Raw genomic sequence first — 18,997 nt, 5'->3', positions numbered from 1 at the left:
TACATGCTGTGTTACTGAAACATGATGCCACTTTTAGGCTGTGACGCACAGCTGGAAGAATCTATAGTGATAAAGCACTGCTCTAATTAGCAGCAGCCTGGAGCTCAAAAGGAACCGGACTGAACCAACTGGGGAAATCTTGGTCGGATCTGGCAGGCAATAGACAAAATAGTTTCTCCAGCCTATAAAACGATGATGTGAATGTGTTGCTGAGTAAATGTACAGTATAGTATGCTATGCCACTTTTTCTGGGATAAATAAAGATAGCTTAAGATAGATTAACATAGATGAATACTTTATTGATCCCCGAGGGGAAACTCTTTTGCTACAGCAGCTCACTATCACGTCAGTGCACACAGGAATAGAAGTACTAAGCAAAAAATATAATACACTATAATACAGGTAGAAAAAGTAAGACGACGAGACGGAGCTACGGCAACTGGCAGCATGCACGTTGGCGCATGCGCACTAATGTAGGCTATATATTATGCTGAAAAATATAATTTAATATATGTAATGATTAAAATCATATTTTGTACTTTACAATGCATAGCAACACACATTTTTCTTCGTATATCATAGTTTTATTCAGTTTCTTTTTTTTTAAGTCTCAGAGCCGCTTGACGTGGGCGGGACGTCAGATGTGTCACTCTACTCCAGCGACCAATGATCGTTTGAAGCGTCCTCCATGTCACGAAGTGAGGAAACAGTCACTTTCTTTAGCTTTCGCTTTCTGTTGACTGTAAACGGTGAGTATCATTTTTACGAAGGTAGAGTGAAAATATGATCTAGGATATTTTGTTTTGGTTAAATTGACGGCTGACTTAAGCAACGGTGGACACTTTACACCAAATTATTTCAGTCAATCATCTATCGTGTGAATCGACCAGTTCAAAGGTTTGTCTTTATCTTTCTCTTTCCTCCCACCGCATTCTCTCTTGTATATTTATATACACGATATACACTGAAATCCATGTGATAAATCTGCCTTTTTCTGTTTTTATGTCTTCTTTTTCTACAGGTAAAGTCATGTCAGTTTTACTGAAGGAAATAAGGAGCACCGACCCAGAAGCAGCCCGTGTGTTGAAAGGTAAGTGACTATTTTTTAGAGAGGGTGATTGGTCTAACAAATAAACCATGAACATAGTTACAGTATGTGGGTGCAGTTTTATGAGCACAGTTAAGCTTTCCGTCCTCAGAGATACCTGGTGCACATTGGTGCTGGAAACAAAAAAACAACTAGAAAATTAAATGTGGTAAACTGAATATAAATCTGTTATCATTAACCACAATTAGAGGCAGACTTGCACACTGACTCGGATATCCAGTCACTGACTCGAGAAGACCTGCATGAGCTGTTTCCTGGACCTAAGAAACTTAAAATGAGAAGGACCATCTTTGAAATAATTCACAAGCAGGTGAGCTAACAAGTTGAAATGTGTAGGACTGATAAAAGAGATTTGAAAAGAGGTAAATAACTTGGATAGAAACTGGTTACTAGGAATTGTACAATGTACAAGTCAAATGCTCCATTGGGATTTTTCTGTAATATAATATTTTCAGAAGCCAATTGATGTGCTGATAAGAGATCTGAAAGGTTTCATCCCACATGAATCTTTCAGGGGTATGTACTGTACAGCCTTGCCAGCAGTTGCTTTCATTTTCACATGTTACTGCTATTTATTATTTGTGTTTATTGGACCATGTTGGTGGAGGGAACATATGTAACTGTGTGTTATATAGTCATCCAAATTCCAACACGTGCAACCTGATTCTCTCCCTCCAGCTGCTCTAACTAACAGTGGGGTCTTGGTTGATTACCTCCGTATCCTGAAGGACATGAAGACCCAGATGAATTGTGTCCAGAGTTTCCTTGATGCTCATATTGGTCTTCTGGAAGAATTCAGCCAAAATCAGCCAGCTCAGGAATCTGACAAAGGTTATAATGCAGTTTTTGTTTTTGTTTTATTCTAATATCATTATATCTTAAGTGTATAAGAAACCTCATCATTATCATGGAGAAACTGAAACTCAAACAATTTTACAGTCAGTTGTATTTAATCTGATAAATCAAAGCTGATTAAAAGCTTTGACGGAAGGGATTTAGGTGATGTTTTATCCTTTCATTAGAGTACAGTGAGTGCACAGGTTGGCTTTCACTCATGCTGTTGATAGACACACAGTAAAATGCAGAGATCAAATATAAGCATGGAGGTTCATTCTTGACTGGAAGCAAATATCTGTAATAAAATATTCCAAATTCAGGGTTCACTCACTAGCTTCTTTTCCAGAGCATTTGACTGTATCCCACTGCCTTATTCAACGAATGTAACTTGCTCAGGTGTCATCTCAAAATCCACTGCTGTGAGAACATCTAGCACTTACCACAAACATTCACCACCTACGACCACCTGTGCTTTGCTGAAGAAGGCTGTTGGATACAGTCAAAAGCCCTGGAAAAAGCTAGTCAGTGAATCTTGAGTTTAGAATGTGTCATCACAGATTGTGGCCTTCTGGTTGCAGGGTAAACATCTGTCCACCCTGCACCAATTTAGTCTGTTCCTTCTATATTCACAAATAGGTGTTAAGCTAATCAATTTTATTTCATTATTTTATTTGGAGTCAGTAATTTCATTATGCCATTGTACCTAACAGGCTCTTTGTCAGGTACAAGTACCTCAGACAACTGTCGTCCAGGGGAGCCCTACAATTTCCAAACTGGTGGCCATCCACACGGATCTCAAAGTAAATCTAACTTTTTTCCTCCTCACACTTTCATGACATGTTTAATGAGTAGTATTCGCTTAGAGTTATTAGAGTCTTAGAGTCACTAAGTGCATTTATGCTTTTTAATGTGACACAGACACAGATACCTCAGACGCCAGTGGTCCAAAGGTGCCCTATTCTACTGGCCCAACTGGTGGCCATCAAAGTAAATCTAACTTTCTTCCTCTTCATACTTTCATTACACATAATATTATCTCATGTTAATGTTTGTTAATGTCTACAACAGCAGCCCCATTAATGCGCTTCATTTGGTTGAGTACTGTAATTGTCTGACTGAATCTGGTGTCACATATACTGTATGTAATTTGTAGTATTGACTTTTCGATTCTGTTTTAACTCAAAATAAAGCTCTCTATTGCACTATTAAAGCTGAAAATATTTTGAGCTTCAAATGTTTAGTGACCATGTCTGTCAGGCCATTTATCAACAAATTTAAAAACACTTTATCCTACTATTTACTATATCCTTGAATCCAGTAGAGTGAATCATAGACAAAGCCCATAGTGGGGTTAAAGTGTGTGTTGGGGAATCATATCTGACTTTGGACCTTTGCACAACAGCTGCTTGAAGTCAAATTCCAGATTTCTTTTCGTAAACATAAATTAATCTACACTCTGATTGATAAAAAGGTTAAAAGTATGCCATTGACGGTGAATGTCTTTCTCATTAGGAGGTTTCTCCACCGTGTTGTCTACACAGGACCTTTGGGAAGGTGAGTGTTGATAATTAGACAGTTAAAAGTTAGGTTGTGTTAGCTTTGCAGGCTGTCAGTACAGTATCCTAAGAAGAAGGGTTAACTAATAACCTTCCTTATAGCAATATTGTACTCAGTCTATTTCAGTGTGATGATAGTGGGTCTTATGAGATATTGTCACTGTTTGTTTGAAACAGGAGTTGAAATGTATCATTGAACTGGCACAATGAACATGCCTTCAGTTTATGAAAAGATTTTTTTAAAGCCTCATAATTTTTTTCTTTATAAAACTGCAGCGAGGTACCAGATGTTTATTAGCGGTCAAACCTTTGGTGCCCATCAACAGCTGATGGACAAAGTGAAAGATCAAGGTCAGGCTTGGTTTTCTCACCGCTGTAAGTTCACTGAAAGCAGTGAGGATTACCAGATCACTATTGTCTTCTGCCCAATCAGTTCACGCATTGGCTCAGATGTTGAAGCAGCCATGACTGATGTTAAAGGTATGGGAAGGATTTTTCTTATTGAAATGGAACTTGTATATAATTAGTTTGCGATTTGGTTTTTATCTTCAGTTATCATTCTGTGAGTTTGTAATTACATGTTTCTTTCTGACTTAAGTCATTGACATATTGATTTATGGGTAAAAGTGAATCTTTAGGTACCTACAATTTAAAGAAATATAAACCTTTTGATTATGATTTGTGGCCAGTCTCTCAGAATTGCATTCCACACTGCTCTATGCTGCAATTTTCCATCCTCACTATCTCATACTCCTTCCTCTCTTTTGGTGTCCACAGGAGATAAACCTGTCATTCTGGTGTTGATGCACCACACACATGAGGTCAAGTATACAACATCTAGGAGAACATGGAATTATGACACTAAAGTTGTGTTGCATGTCAACGTTTTCTACCACGAGACCGTGCGTGGATTACTGAAGTGTCCAGAAAATGATCATGCTGTCTCTGAGATACGAAACAAATTACTGGAGTACAATGTTAGACGTAAAGATACCAGTGGAAATGCTGTGGGTGTGACTGGTTGGAGTGGTAGTACTGGTAGTACACATGTCAGTGGTGATGGTAACAACAAGGGTTCTAACCATGACAGTAGTGGCGGTTTATTTAATTTCTTCCGAAAGTAGAGTTGGCAGTGTTGTTGGTGGTCATGATGGTATTATTTCAGTTCACATCACAAGTAAACAATATGTAATGGATTGAATCAACAGCAAAAATATAACAGCAAATTTGATTGATTTAGACCATTTACAGATTGCAGAAAACTTTTTATCCTCCATGGTAAAATTAGATCAGCTACTGATAGTGGTTGATTGATGTTAATATTCATGTTAATCATGGGTGTAAATAACTAAACACAGAGTTCTCTACACATGTCAAGCTATTGAATTTCTAAAGCTACATTATGTGACTTGTGTTTTGGCAATTTTGGTGCAATTTTTTGATCTGACTGATAAAATATCAGTCAGACTTTATAGATCAAAGAAAAAAATGTTTTTAATTGCATTGCATTTGAGCTGCCATTGGGCATCAGACTTTATGGAGAGTGTTGGTTTAGTTTAAATGGGACCATCTTATAATAAAACACAATTCTTATAAATGTCCAGTGTTCAGTTCTCCAGTTGCTTCAAACACATCAAGTATATATACTGTTGATAGTGTGCAATGGGTTTGTGCTTTGTAATGAAAACAAGGAATAGAAAACTAAGACGCAAAGCCAGTGTGGTTGTGTACTCACAGCCTTGACTGCTGTGCTGCTGTTTGATCTTTGTAATTTTGTTATTGCTAGTGAGGCTAATATTTACCATTTCTGTATGTTTCTGTATATATTAAGACTTGCAAAGGCCACAAAGCTCATTGTGTATTTATCTAGGATGGCTACTAAACAATTAATTCAAAAATAAATATTAGAAATAAAGATAATATTTGCTTTTTAGCATGAATGTTAAAATCGTGTTGCAGAACGTGTATAAGGCGTGATGATTAATAAACCTAAAACATTCATTAAACTGCAAGTATGGGTGTAATCATTGTGTCTGTGGTCCTTTTTTAATAGCGTTGAATATATTTTTTTTGATGGCATATGTATGACCAAACACCATGAACCTGGCTCATTTATCATTAATTACTCAATGATAATAATAATAATAATAACACTGATAATTAAAGCTTTGAAATTTTAAGTTCACCTCACCACACATAATGTATATTTTATGTCAAACTGCTTTTATACACATAGTAGCCTTTAGACCAAAACATTTGAGGAACAATGAATTATCAAAATAGAAAATAACAACTTGAAATGTTTTTTTTTTTCCTGTGTGGCTGACTGCAAGGGCCTACAATGATATCTCTTACTCAACTTGGATAAACTAGGATAAACTCTGTCATCTCCAAGTTGTTAAATACAGGTGTAGGAAGCTGAACTGTTCAATGTTGAATTTGTGTAAATAAAGTTTGAGTCCAACCGAGTGGGTTACATTTATTAGACACATTTACCAAACTTAATTGAATTATTCAAGTTAATAATTTATTTTGTGCAAGGTTTTTGAATAGGTTAAGTGCCCGATGTTTTTATTCTGGAAAGAGAAAAGCTGTTTTGCTCTGAAAAACCAGGCCGGAAGCTTGACATTGTTTACAAACAGAAACTGCTTCCAGTCGGCATTCCAAGTTAGCGCGTGCCGTGGAGCTAAATGTTATTTTCCGTTATTTGTGTGGACTGTTTTCTGACAAAGATTGCCACCAACGAGCTTTCTGCACCAACAACATAATGACAATGAGAAAAATGATATTCCGGTTAGTTTTGCTAATTAACTACGTTAGAGACAGTTAGCTAACAGTTAGCTAGCCCAACAGATGTTCTGCAGCATGGCTGTGATTCATTTCAACAGGTGTTAGCCACAGGGAGCCACAATATCTCTCGAGGTTTCTCATCGGAAACTATCATGAAGAGAGTTGTAGGTTAATGTCGGCGGCTAGGTTAGCTATAACGTTAATATCTGTTCAACTATAGCCAGCTGTTAATGTCAGTTGAACGTTAGCTAGTTTGTCACACTTGGTTGTGTGTGTCATGCTCCTCGGCCGCTTCTTGTTGAGCCCGGTCAGACCGACGTGTTCAAAAATAGTTGGTTTGCAGAGTGTTTTTGTTGTTAGCGGACTATCAGATCAGAGGCTGTATCCCACATCTACCAGTCACTGTCATAACGTCAGCGCGCTGAAGCCATCCGCACACCGGTTCCGACTGAAGGTAATGAAATGAAAGTATTGAAAAGAAAAGACTCATGCTGTCCTCACCTCAGTTTACAAAAAATACAATATGATGATGGTTGTGACCTGGATATATGATTCCTCTCTGTTTTAGGCACAGTCCTGTCTCTATCAGCTAACACTGTGTGATATGCAGCCAGACAATATCTCGTATGCGGTTGCCTCAGATGATGATGATGATGATGATGATGGTGGTGGTGTGGTTGGACAGGAGAGTCGGACAGAACATGAGAAGTTGAAGAAGATGATTCCTGGTCAGATGCATGCAGTCAGCATGGAGGTCCAGCAAGATGAGACTGACACTGTAGCCTCTACAGTGTCAGGTGAGTACAACTGACTGCCTGAGATGCTGACTGGGTTTGACAAAATTTAATTCAGCACCTGTTTAGCTCTTTGATTGGGTACACTCGAAAACCCAAAGAGCCAGTGCCACTTTCTGCTGGATGGATGCGCCGGATGGAGTACACACTAGTGATGGGGGGATGAAGCCTTATGATGCTTTGGGGATTTCTTTCAAAAACACAAAGCAAGCACAGTGATATTTGGTGTCTTACAAAACTTATAGCAGCCCTTCAAGACTGGGGTCAAAGCACTACAACACCTCTCAAGAAGCCTTCGTGTTACTGTTAAATCTGTGATACTCTTGTTCTGCATTATATGTAGATGTTGCAGCGCCATATATTACAGTAAAATAATTGATACATGTGTTGTCCAAAAAGCCTACATATAAAATATTTTTTTGTGGACACGAAATGTTAATGTACCTTATTGGTGTAGTTTAGGCCCTGTGTAACTGTGGGCTCATGTTTGAACTTCATAGTTGATATTTATGTAAAATTTTGTCACAATGTGATGTGATTGGAGAATACTGATATACATTAAATTATCATTTTACTTTTATTACATTATTAGTTTGTATCAGATGGAAATCTTCTCATACTTATGATTATGTCTTGAATGTACATCACCATATTTCTCAATTATTCTCCTCTCTTTTTTCCCACTGTCTATCACATAATTGAATTTTGAATAAAGATAGAGAGTTGCAAAACTTTCAAAACTCTCTATCTCAATGAAGCGCCTTCTGAAGCACCGGTGACGTTTGAAGCTTTGCACGTCATCACTCACGTGGTATTCTTTTGACACGAGCTCTGATAAAATGTATTGAAACAGCGCGCTTCACAGGAGTAAAACAAGATTCAGAGTTTCGGTATCATCCGCCCATCTTTACACACAATTTAAAATTGGCATACAGAGTTGCACTTGCTGCTCATGTGGCAACAAAACTAATTTCCAGGTGTACCAACAGCATGATAAACAGTAGAGACTGGCAAACACATCTTTCTTATGGATTGGCACGGTTGAATCCAAAATAAAAAAGATATTGTGCTGTCTTTGCCAGCACTTGAAACCTGACCCAAGCTTACATTTTGGCTGGAATAATATTTGCGCGTACCTTAATATGTTTATTATGTTGCGAGTTAGGAGGTTTACTGTGTTCTTGAACCATGCCCATCACCTGTGCATGTACCCCATGTGTATGGGTGCTCTCCTTTGTGTGTATTTAAATTCATATCCATACATATGGATGTATACAGTATGTGTGTTTCTTGTTGTAGTGTAATTTCTTTTTCTTAGCAGCTCCAGCAGGATCAAGTGAGAAGAAGGAAAAGAGGAAGATGAGGAGGGAGAAGAGGAAATTGATGAAGAAGAAGCTCAAGTTAGCTGATACTTCGGACAATTTAATGTCAGAGCTTCCGTTTTCTCTGACCAGCCCCACCACATGGAAAGAGCTAGGATGTGTGTACATTCTTAATATTATTTTTGAATGATTCTTTGAATTACAAGTTAGGGATTTTTTAGAATCTACTGTACAAGGTTAAAGGTAGCAGGTCGGATTTACTGATTTATCGCAGACTGGCCAGATGCCTGTGTTATTTACTCTCTGACTACGACGTGCCTAAGGATTGTGTCGTAAATGTATACTTTCATGATGGTAGGATTTGTTACGGGACTGTTGTATCAGACTGCATTAGTTTTAGCAAGGTTGACCTAATAAACTGGCATCTGAGTGTAGGTCACTAGGGCGAGCTAGCTTTTTTTAAATGTCAAGTATGCTCGTCCTTTCTCTCTAGTCCCCAGCCCAGAGTCAACCCAGAAGAAGAGAAAGAGGAAGAGAGGAGACAGTGTAGAGCAAGTGGGCAGTGAAGAGGATGCAGAGAAGAAGAAAAAAAAGAAAGAGAACCAGCGACCCAACTACTTCGTCTCCATCCCGATCACTAACACAGAGGTAAGGAATTGCTGTACTATTCACTCACGTGTACTTTAAGGGTCATTCTGGAGCAGAGAAGAGAACCTGTTTCAGAAATCCTTTGATTTCTCCTTTTGTGGAGAAGACTTTAACCTTTTCTCCAGGCTATTAATAAATGTAGTAGTAAATTTGGTCATAGTCAGTGTAGCTCAATCTATACTGGGAGAAAATCTCTTACAGGAAAAACGTTCAAGATTCAATTACCTGACAGATGATGACACTGAAATCTTAATTCTTATTGACCAAAAAGCTCCTGTGATTTGACATTGATTAACCCCATGGTCATCATCTATTGACGCCTCATCTGTGATGTTAAACTGCAGAGGTTGCCCCAGTTTCTCCTCCTATCAGTCTCCTCCCCTCACCTCCTTTCCTCTGCTCATCCATACCAAGGTAGTTCTTAGAAAGAGAGGAGTGGTGGTGAAAGGCGAGAGAGAATAAGCAGTCACAGTACGTGACAGCATCTACCTTATCGTAACTGACGGCTGCAGATGATAGAAAGTAAATTTCTCCAATGACAGATCACTTCAGCTGTGATCGAGGTCCAAGAGGCGGTGCTTCAGCAGGAGCCCCGATTGGCCAAAGCCATGATCCCTGTCCCAACTCTCCACATCACGCTATTAGTCACTCATCTCGCCAATCAGGAGCAAGTAGATCTGTGAGTGGATGCACGTGCCCACATAAACACAAACATACAGTTTATCGATGCACTTGTCAGTCACTTATTAACTTAATAATATTTATAAACACTATCACACCCCAAGAAATGTCTGAAGCTACCTGTGCCTATTAACTAATTAAACACAAGCTACAGTTTAAATGCACAACATGAATAACTCAAAAAACATTTTAAATAACTGCAATCAGTAATTGTGCCTTCAACAATTTTGTGTTTAAAAGGTACGATACATTAAATCAAATCCCAAATAATAAAACTTTTTTACAGGAGACATTTTTAATTGTCAGAGGTGTTACTAATAACATTAATGACAAGTCTGTATGGTGACAGTGAGCCTGCATGCACAATACCAGGACCCTGGGACTGGCTCATCTAAAAGGAATGCAGCCATTATAAATGTTAATAATTACACCTGTGCTTTTCCTGCTATGACATGTCAAAAGGTCTGCTGTGAAAAAGGTCTATAAGCCAGAAAATTATCTTTTATTATTATTATAGAGATAATTTTCTCATACTATCACAATATTTTGCACATGATACCAATAACATCACAACACGGGTAATTCCTTTACACACAATACATTGTAAGACCATTGTATACAACACATCACAATATCTGTGTAACCAAAGAGAGAAATGTATCCTGTAATTTGCCAAATTATGTTTTTTCAAAAATCCATTATGAAGAGCTTTCGGTTTTACTGATTTTTCAAGTCAGCTAAGATTAAACCGTGCTTACCAAATTGCATACAATTTGAGCCATACATAAGACACAACAACTTGGACATGTGTCATTATTTGAATTCCAGACAGCCCATTAACTGGTAAAGGCTGAGCTGCCAGAAAGCAGAACAGTTCAAAGTTCAAATATTCAAACAAAACATATGCCAGTTCTGGTGCTAGTGTATCAATAAAAGTGATTGCAGAAGACCATGTGTATTGCAATAATGATTTGTCCCTCCCCTAATGTACACACAGTCATCCATGCAGATGCAGATGAATACTGATCAGCTTTTTGACGTACATGCACACACACAGACCTGTACTGAAACTGCAGTCAGTGATAGTCTCTAATCTGTGATTTAGAGATAAAACAGAATAAAATCTCTCTTTTGTCCTGGTTTCACCATTTTCCTCATTGCTCCCCCAGAATATAACACACTACAGCTAAAATACTGAAACTTCAATCAAACAGAGTACCCCTCAAATTAGATTACTGCCGCAATCATATTTTCTCATGCTATCCCATTCAGTCTCTGTGATGCTGTACCTCATCACAGCATCAGATAGATCAGATAGCCCGATAGTCTCGCTCATGTTTGTTGCAGTAGTGAATGTGCAGACTAAAGACGGGGGATGCAGTGTTCTGCAGTGACTAATTAGCAGCATGTCACGTTAGATGCTGCTTCTGTCTTATCTCTTCCTCTCCGCACTTCCAGGAAAACTGGTTGATAGGTCTATAAATATTTTAGGTTTAGATTCCAATAATGAGGACAGTCACTGAGGCTAGAATGTAGTCTGAGCCTTATATCGCAATTAATAATCACAATAAGACGTCAGTCAGAATAAACATACTCATTCTGACATTAAATATCATCCCATTCCATTGCAATATCTTTGTCATGTGAATGGACATATTGTCTCACTTAAGTTATCATCAGATCGTTTTCGTTCATAATGGTAAAATGGCCCATGTAACGACAGACATTGCTAACTAAGCTAGTGTTATCAATTTGTATTATTTTAGGTAAACTATAAAATACATGAAAAAAAACTCTTAACTGCATTGCTTCCAAAAAGTACATTTCACATTCTTAAGTTATCATTCTAACATTTCATCAGAAAGTGTTACAAATGATCAGGGCTTTTTAGTGACACAATGCGATCCAACTCTGGAGCGCGCCATGTTATGTGATGATATTGATGCTTAATCTTCATCGAGTAGAAGATTGTGTCATTAGTAATCACTAGATTCTTCACTAGGTAGAGAGGGGATTAAGTCGTGAATTTGTGTGTGTGTTGTGCATATTCATGTGTATATTTCCTTTTAGGGCGGCAACCGTGCTGGCTCAGGTCGAGCAGTCATTGGACGAGCTGCTGGGTGGGCGGGATCTGGTTCTGCCCTTCTCTGGGATCGGTCATTTCAGGAAGGAGGTGGTGTTTGTCGGGCTGGCCCCCGGACAGCACAGACACACACTGGACAGTCTGGCAGGTCAGTGACAAACGTTTAGCTCTTCACTCTGTCATTTTGTCCTTCTTTCTTCTTCTGTTCTCCAACACTTCTTTCTGTCTGTCACTGTGTATATATAGAATTCCATTTTTGTTCATCATGTATATGTGTTTCTCGTGCTGTATTTTACTAGGAGATACATTTCATTAGAGGATGTTAATGTGATACTGTACCTTTTGTGTCCCTGTGGAGGGATGTCTGAACTTGGGGTAAGCTGAGGAGCCCTGCAGCTGGTTGGAGGATTTGTTGTCTTTTTTTAAAGACCCTTTAACAGGGTGGATGCTTGCTGTCGTGGGGGCTTCAGTATGGGAGGTCAGAGATTAGACAGCCTTAGGAGAATGTAGGGTATATTCTGGGGGTTGTTATTGTCTTGTTGTTGTTGGTATTGGTGAATATGAGTTGTCACCATCAGGATGGAAGTACAGGGTACCGTCTTTGCGGACTTCCCGCGCCCAGAGATCCTTCATACCTTCCAGTATAGCTCTGTTAAATAAATCCTTGTGATATAAGTGTGTCACTTGCATTTTGTTGTACTTTATTCTTGATTGTTGGTGAGGTTGTTGTGGAGCACTCTGCTGTTTGCTGTCTGTCTTTAACAGCAATGTCTTTTGTTGTGTTTGTATTGAAGTGACAGTGCCACACAAAGGGAATTTCCGAAAGGATAATAAACAAAACTAACTAAGCTGAGTGGGCTGACTCTCACATTCAAAGTTCATAGATGGTCTAAGCCTGACTTTTGACTTGGAGGATATCCTGGGGTGCAGGTTAAACAGTAGAATTCTTGAAATAAATGGCAACTAGTTATCAATAACACTGACTAAAATCTGCCAAAAGTTGGGTGAGCATTTCTACCCAGTATTCATGTTAAATGATGTTTTGACCTGCCATTAGGCCCTGCACTACATGTAGTGTGTAAAATTCGGTTTTGATTAAAACTCATGAACATGTAGTGTGCTGATGGATGTAAACTCTAGTTCTTGAATAGTCAACCACTTGCACTGATTTGATATTCAGTGCAACGACATCCACATCCTCTTTCTTAAAGCAATTTAAGTGGATTTGGTCAAATAATTCGGTATTTGTGATTGATTTTTTTTTTCTTTCTTTCTTTTCTGTTCACTGCAACATGTGTGTGGGTGGGTATTACTTATGTTATGGGGACATAAATCTGTTTAAACAGTCACATTGTGGGAACTCTCCTTCCTTATGGGGACAAAATGCAAGTCCCCATAGCGTAAATCATGAAATTTTAGGGTGAAGACTTGGTTTAAGGTTAGGGTAAGGGTTAGGTTTGGGCAAGTAGTGGTCAACGTAATGTCCCCGAAAGTGATGGAAACATTACTGTGTGTGTGTGTGTGTGTGTGGACGTGCATACTGTATTCACACATGCATCTAGGTTTGTGCATGTCTTCATTTGTCTTCTTACATTTGTCCCTTTGCATCTGTGTACATGTGTGGGGGTGTGTGCAGGAGCATTTGCTTGTATGTTTTGTGTTGTGCCTTTTGGCAACAACATTAATCCAACATTTCTAAGAGGATTCCCGCTCCATTGCTCTTGCGACACCAACACACACACACACACACATTCACAAAGTAAATGAGCTCACATATGCTTAATACCATCCATTTACACTGTAAAATATCAGAAATATGCAGTGATTTCTAAAAGTACATACATTTGTGCACACTCACACAACAGGAAATGAGGGACATTTTGCCTATTAATGTGTATGTGATCCACAAAGGGCTGATTCTTTGTTTCTAGCTCTGGAAGAGTTGTTATATATATCCAGCATGTGCATGCATGTATGCACAGTATTGGAGCAGCATGTTTGGAGTCTGCTTTAGTGTGGATTTCCTAGCTGCTCATCCGGTGTATTAACTGCTCAGATCCAATCAAATACTACATTTGACACATTAGTGATGGCCAAGCTGAGACAAATTCCAAAAGGCATTTCATCTGGGGCGGATTAATAAATGAGAAATGCAATAAATTAGTCTTTTAGAGAGAGCGTGTGACAAGGGCTCAGGTTCTACATAATTACCTCGGCTATCAGGTTTTGCTGTATCTTAAAAAGTTACCTATTGGAATTGCATGAAAGTTTTTTTGTCAATCAGTAAATGAGGAAGTAGTGATGAGTTTTTCATACCAAATGACCAGAAGAGGGCATGGTAGTGATGGAGGGTGTGTCTTCTTACTTAAAGACATATAACATGCAAAAAGTTTTAAATCTGGATTTACATAACTCCATCAAACTGTGCCTCTTGCTGACATAAAAAGAGGCAGACCCTCCATACTTGACCCAGTGAAACACAACCAACCCTAACCCATGAGTGATTGAGTGTGTGCTAAAGCGAGTGTGTGCTTCAGCAAGTGTGTTGAGAAAGTATTAATAGAAACAGTTTTGCTCAATTACTCTTTTAATTGTGACATTTGGGTATGACAGTAGTTAGGCTTTAAAACAGCCAAAAACAACAGAAACACAGCAATACTTCTGTATAGTCTAAACACTTGTGTGACGTGTTAAATAGAGGCAGGCAGGCAGCAGGTCAACACTTGCAGCAAAACACCCTAGAAAGTTAGAGTGTGCTAGTCAAGTCCCTGTGTGCATATATGTTTGAAACAAGCAAATAAGTTGTCAAAACATTACAATGCATGTCAGGTCCATAACGTCTGTATAAAGGAACTTTTATTTGTGAAACATTAGCCTACGGTATGCCATTACCTATTCCCACATAATGAAAAACTCATTTTGCTAGCTGTGATATCTAACACACTAGTTTTGACCCCTTGCTATGGCACTTTTTAAAAAGATTAGAAAAGCCCTGCTTCAATGTATTTTATGTATTGTTCTTAAACTCTGTTCAAAGTGTGACCTTATATGACTATTATTAAATGTTTTAAAATAAAGGACAGTGGTGGCTTTTCAGTATAGAATATAAAGTATAGTTTTGATATTCATGACTTCATATTAGTACCACAACCAAAATGCTGGTGTCACAGTAAAATCTGCTTGTAGATGTGGACTTAAGCTCTTTGTAAGGCCTTACAAGTGGGCCATTTACACAAGTTTCAGAGCGTTTATAAAGAATGGTGCCAAGTAGTTTCATCCTTTCCCAGAGTCAAATATTTTCCTAAGTTTCATTTATAGTTCTGACATGAAAAATGGAACCACAACAACAGAAGATTACAAATAGAAAGTCCATATTGTTATTGTTGGAAAAGCAGGATAAGGCAGGAAGTCAGACTCTTGTGTCTTCTTGTCTGCTCCCTCCCCCACTTTTATTGATTTATATACTAACCTTTCTCTCCCTGTAGAGCTCCGCTTCTAAAAATACCTCTGTGGTTTCCCTTTTAAACCTAATCAGTTGGTGTGTGTGTGTCTTTGTCTGCGAGTGTCCTTGCAGGTTGTCCATGTGTGCCCTTGTTCATGTATCTGCCTTTATCTGCGTGGTCAAATGAAACGCGAGTAAAATGCTTTTTTCCATCTTTTGACACACAGTGGAGACGCAGATGGCAGAGAATATTTGTGTCCTCCGTTAAGGCTTTTACGGAAGTCCATTAAGGGGATTTGGGATGGTTCATTGGGAGGAAATAAAGGTGGAGGTACAGCATACACATGATGTTGTGGGTTTGAATCCATCTAATGAGCTTTGTCACATCTCTCCTTTCTGTATATGATAACATTGTCAACATTGTGTGTGTGTTGCAGAGTTGTTGCAGAGTCGTTTTGTGGAGCAGGGTCTGCAAATTGACAGTTGTGGGTTTGAACCCCACCTCACTATTATGAAGCTGTCCAGAGCATCAAAACTACGATCCCAGGTTTAGACACACGTGCACTCACAAACACACACACATACACACATTCTGGGAAGAGTTAGGTAATTAAAATAGCATATATAGTGTGTGGAGATGCTTTAAAAACACATGATCATCAGTCGAAGATACGTTTTACTGCCAATATTTGACTAATTGTAAATGTGTTTTTATTATCTTCTACAAGTATTGGCAGCGTAATTAATTTATCAAGCTATAGGTGTAGGCAGGTCAGAAGCCTAACACATTAAGTACTTCAGGTTGTACTAAGACCTAACTTTCTAAGTGTAAGGGAAATACAGTGTGTCCCTCCACACTGGGGTGCTAAAAAATTTCCACTAACCTAAAGTTATTGCATTCTGCATACGCATATGTGAAAATAGTTAATTGATTTTCTAACACAAAGCCCAACTAGTGTTTAAGTCACCATATTTATTGAACATTATGTCAACAATTGCTGTAGTTACATAATAAATATATTTAAAAAACAAATAAAAACAGACAACAAAGTTACTCTGGCACATCATGGTTTTGTTTTTGGAGACTGTCAGTATAGATTTGCGTTGTATTACTCACTCCAATTGTGCTTTCATATGCAGTCCCAAGATTGCTTTCTTGTAACAACTGACTCTGAGAGAACTGCCAAACAGCAGCAGTGTTACTCCTCTGTTGCCAGCCATTCTTTTTATTGCCCTCACCTTCCTCTCAGTGGCTGTAAAATGTGTCATCCAATAGGTAAATGCCAAATTATTGCTCTAGCCAGAGCTACTAATGGGAATAACATGCCTGCTGTGGTATTTTAAAAGAAAATGTAATGTGTTTAATTTTATAGTTTATGAACCTTTTATATTGGAATGGATTAGGGGGAGGAATTACCAAGGATTAAGAGAAAGGTATCTGAGGAACGGAAAGAGAAAATGGTGGAGTGATTGTTGGGATTCTTGAAATGGATAAAGATGTAAATAAGAGGGATAAGGGGTTGAAGGGGGGAAAAATAGGCAGAGGTGAGCAGTGGTCAGGAGGGAGGAAACGGAGGAAGGACAGCATCTATCTTTTTTTCCTTTGACACCTGGTGACATCTTATCCTGCCTGCCGTCTGCCAGACGGCATTCTTGTCTTCCCCCAGTCTCTGTGTGTGTCTGTGTCCTAAAAAGTGGGATAAACATAATATAAACAGTGATTTACATTTGTGTTTCTCAGGGTGTAAAGCGTGTGGACCCAGCCCTCTACTCCAGCTATACAAACAGGTAGGTGCTTGGTTTTTCATATAACAGGCAAAGTATTTGGGCAACCAAGTATACTAGGCAATATATAGGCACAGGAAAGAACTACTGCACAGATCCAATTCTAGCTCTTCAGATTTTTGTGACTCACTGGTGTTTTGAAATTGTTCAAGACCCCATAATTTTCTTTGCACTTTAAATGAACATCAGTTTTATTTGAACAGCACCATATTGCATTAGGTTTTGTTTCCAGTTTTGAGGATGAAAATGGACACATTGGACGAGTGTATATAGAACCATGAAGCTTCATTTGGTTGTCACTTTTAATTTGAGTGATCATTGCTGTCAAATGGCTATAATGACTGACATCGGCCTTTACCATCTGCTGGAGGCTTCAACACTCTCTTCTCTGTCTTACACTTTCTCACTGTCACTTTGTCTATCTCACTGCAACACTCAGGTTTTTTGGAGACCAGACAGTTGAGCGGGTGGACCTTTGTTCCATGTTGAAAAAGAAGCAACAAGACGGATATTACCACAGTGAGACTTCACTACAACTTGGTTAGTATGTACATGCACGCACAACCAGAGCCTTGTTGTGTTTTTGTATTCTGTGTATTTGGCTATCAGGTGCAATATTGAGCCACCAGAGGGCACTGTCTGCTCACATACAGGACAATGAGTTTCTCCAATTAGTTGGTTTCCATAGCTGTGGCAGTGGGGCAACATTTGCTTGCAGCAGCATATTTTGGGGTAATAAATTGCTGTAATTGTTGTTTAATTTATTTTTATCTCTGCCAGTGATGTTGGATGAGAGTTGTCTTTTCATTCCGTTCTGTTTGGGACTTTGTCATTCAGTAAGATATCTAAAAGTTGTGTAGATTTGGAAATAACCTTGGAAAGGTTGTTCACGTGGCAAAGATTGCTATTGGTAACTATATTTCATACCAGTTAAGTGTGGTAGTGCTGGTGGTGTGACTGGGAGGTCATTTTTTTGAGTATGTTTATGTAAAGTAACAACATCAAACTTTATGTGCTTGAAGCTAAAAGAGAGGCAAACTGGCCTAATCAAACACTATGTGGCTACTCAAGAGCTAATTTCCATTTTAGACATGGCTGCCCAATTTAGACATTACCACCCTGCCAGTTCTGTTATAAGTTGGCAGCATTGTAGAATAGCAGCTCTAATGGCTGCTGAATGAATGCAATGCTGATTAGCCTGAAGAGGTAGCAGTAATTGGTTGATGTGAGTGGAACATGTATATCTTCTGATGTCCTGAGGTGTAGTGGTGAAGCGTGGAGAAAATAGTTAACTTTTTGTAACAATTTGATGTGGACCTAGTAGATTCATTCTGTCTTTTTTGTGACTGTGTTGACAGAAGTACACATGTTCTGGTTGTCTTAGTTTACAGTTGTTCACTGGATAGAGGAAATGCTCAGTTTAATAGAAAATTCACTGCACAGTGGTTTAAAATATGGAACCAATCAGATTAGTATGTTTGATGAACAGGTTTTTATACTGTGTCATCTGTGCTGCCAAGGCTTGTTATTGAGCAGTTTATGTTACTGTGTAGCCCCACATGAACTCCAGATGGCACTGTTGACCACTGTAGCACTTGGGTTGAAGCCAGACAGGCTGTATCGATGTGCTCCTAGTGTCTATCAGATGCTGGAAGCTTGTAACAGCATGCTAGGAGCTAACAGAGAATTTGATCTCAGAAAACATGATTATTTTATGAATGTATCAGTTTTGTATGTCCACAGATAAAACAATTAGTCAGAATCCGATTTTGAGCAGCCCCTCTTTGTTACACAGCATCTGATCCAGTTTTGCCACAGCAAACAGACCTCACAGGGATGTGAGATGCAATAAGTATGGAGCTTTGTGACTCTTTTAAGCCAAGATCGATTGGCAGTGATAATGGCAAATGCAGTGTCTACTGTTTCCTAATGGCAACTGTCTGGAAGAGAT

At 38.7% G+C, this 18,997-nt stretch overlaps 2 protein-coding genes across 7 annotated transcripts in view; both read left to right on the top strand.

The window, feature by feature from the left end:
* Positions 1 to 689: 689 nt before the first annotated feature.
* LOC122862851 lies at positions 690 to 5,507 on the top strand. Of its 2 annotated transcripts, XM_044168652.1 has the most exons (10): positions 690 to 897; positions 1,022 to 1,090; positions 1,297 to 1,418; positions 1,564 to 1,624; positions 1,787 to 1,939; positions 2,656 to 2,745; positions 2,864 to 2,932; positions 3,458 to 3,499; positions 3,778 to 3,981; positions 4,279 to 5,507. In XM_044168652.1, the coding sequence occupies exons 2-10, from the start codon at positions 1,030 to 1,032 to the stop codon at positions 4,623 to 4,625; spliced, it is 1,149 nt and encodes a 382-aa protein (XP_044024587.1). In that variant the 5' UTR covers positions 690 to 897; positions 1,022 to 1,029; the 3' UTR covers positions 4,626 to 5,507. The 2 variants fall into 2 exon arrangements, with proteins under 2 accessions (XP_044024587.1, XP_044024588.1); XM_044168653.1 differs by lacking the exon at positions 2,864 to 2,932 and having other exon boundaries at positions 703 to 897.
* Positions 5,508 to 6,119: 612 nt separating this feature from the next.
* LOC122862850 (A-kinase anchor protein 7-like) overlaps positions 6,120 to 18,997 on the top strand; it is a 46,757-nt gene continuing 33,879 nt past the window's right edge. For 2 of the 5 annotated variants that reach the window (XM_044168649.1, XM_044168647.1), the window contains exons 1-9: positions 6,120 to 6,745; positions 6,860 to 7,088; positions 8,404 to 8,565; positions 8,901 to 9,055; positions 9,598 to 9,734; positions 11,807 to 11,967; positions 15,699 to 15,808; positions 17,003 to 17,049; positions 17,486 to 17,586. In XM_044168649.1, coding sequence (XP_044024584.1) covers positions 6,569 to 6,745; positions 6,860 to 7,088; positions 8,404 to 8,565; positions 8,901 to 9,055; positions 9,598 to 9,734; positions 11,807 to 11,967; positions 15,699 to 15,808; positions 17,003 to 17,049; positions 17,486 to 17,586 — 1,279 coding nt within the window. In that variant the 5' untranslated portion in view covers positions 6,120 to 6,568. The remainder of the gene's footprint in view (positions 6,746 to 6,859; positions 7,089 to 8,403; positions 8,566 to 8,900; positions 9,056 to 9,597; positions 9,735 to 11,806; positions 11,968 to 15,698; positions 15,809 to 17,002; positions 17,050 to 17,485; positions 17,587 to 18,997) is intronic. The other 3 variants (XM_044168651.1, XM_044168650.1, XM_044168648.1) reach the window with 3 other exon arrangements.

Source organism: Siniperca chuatsi, linkage group LG16 (genome assembly GCF_020085105.1).
Source record: "Siniperca chuatsi isolate FFG_IHB_CAS linkage group LG16, ASM2008510v1, whole genome shotgun sequence".
NCBI classification, from domain to species: domain Eukaryota; kingdom Metazoa; phylum Chordata; class Actinopteri; order Centrarchiformes; family Sinipercidae; genus Siniperca; species Siniperca chuatsi.
The sequence above is the reverse complement of the archived record's forward strand: the minus strand, read 5'-3'. Positions and strand labels throughout refer to the sequence as shown.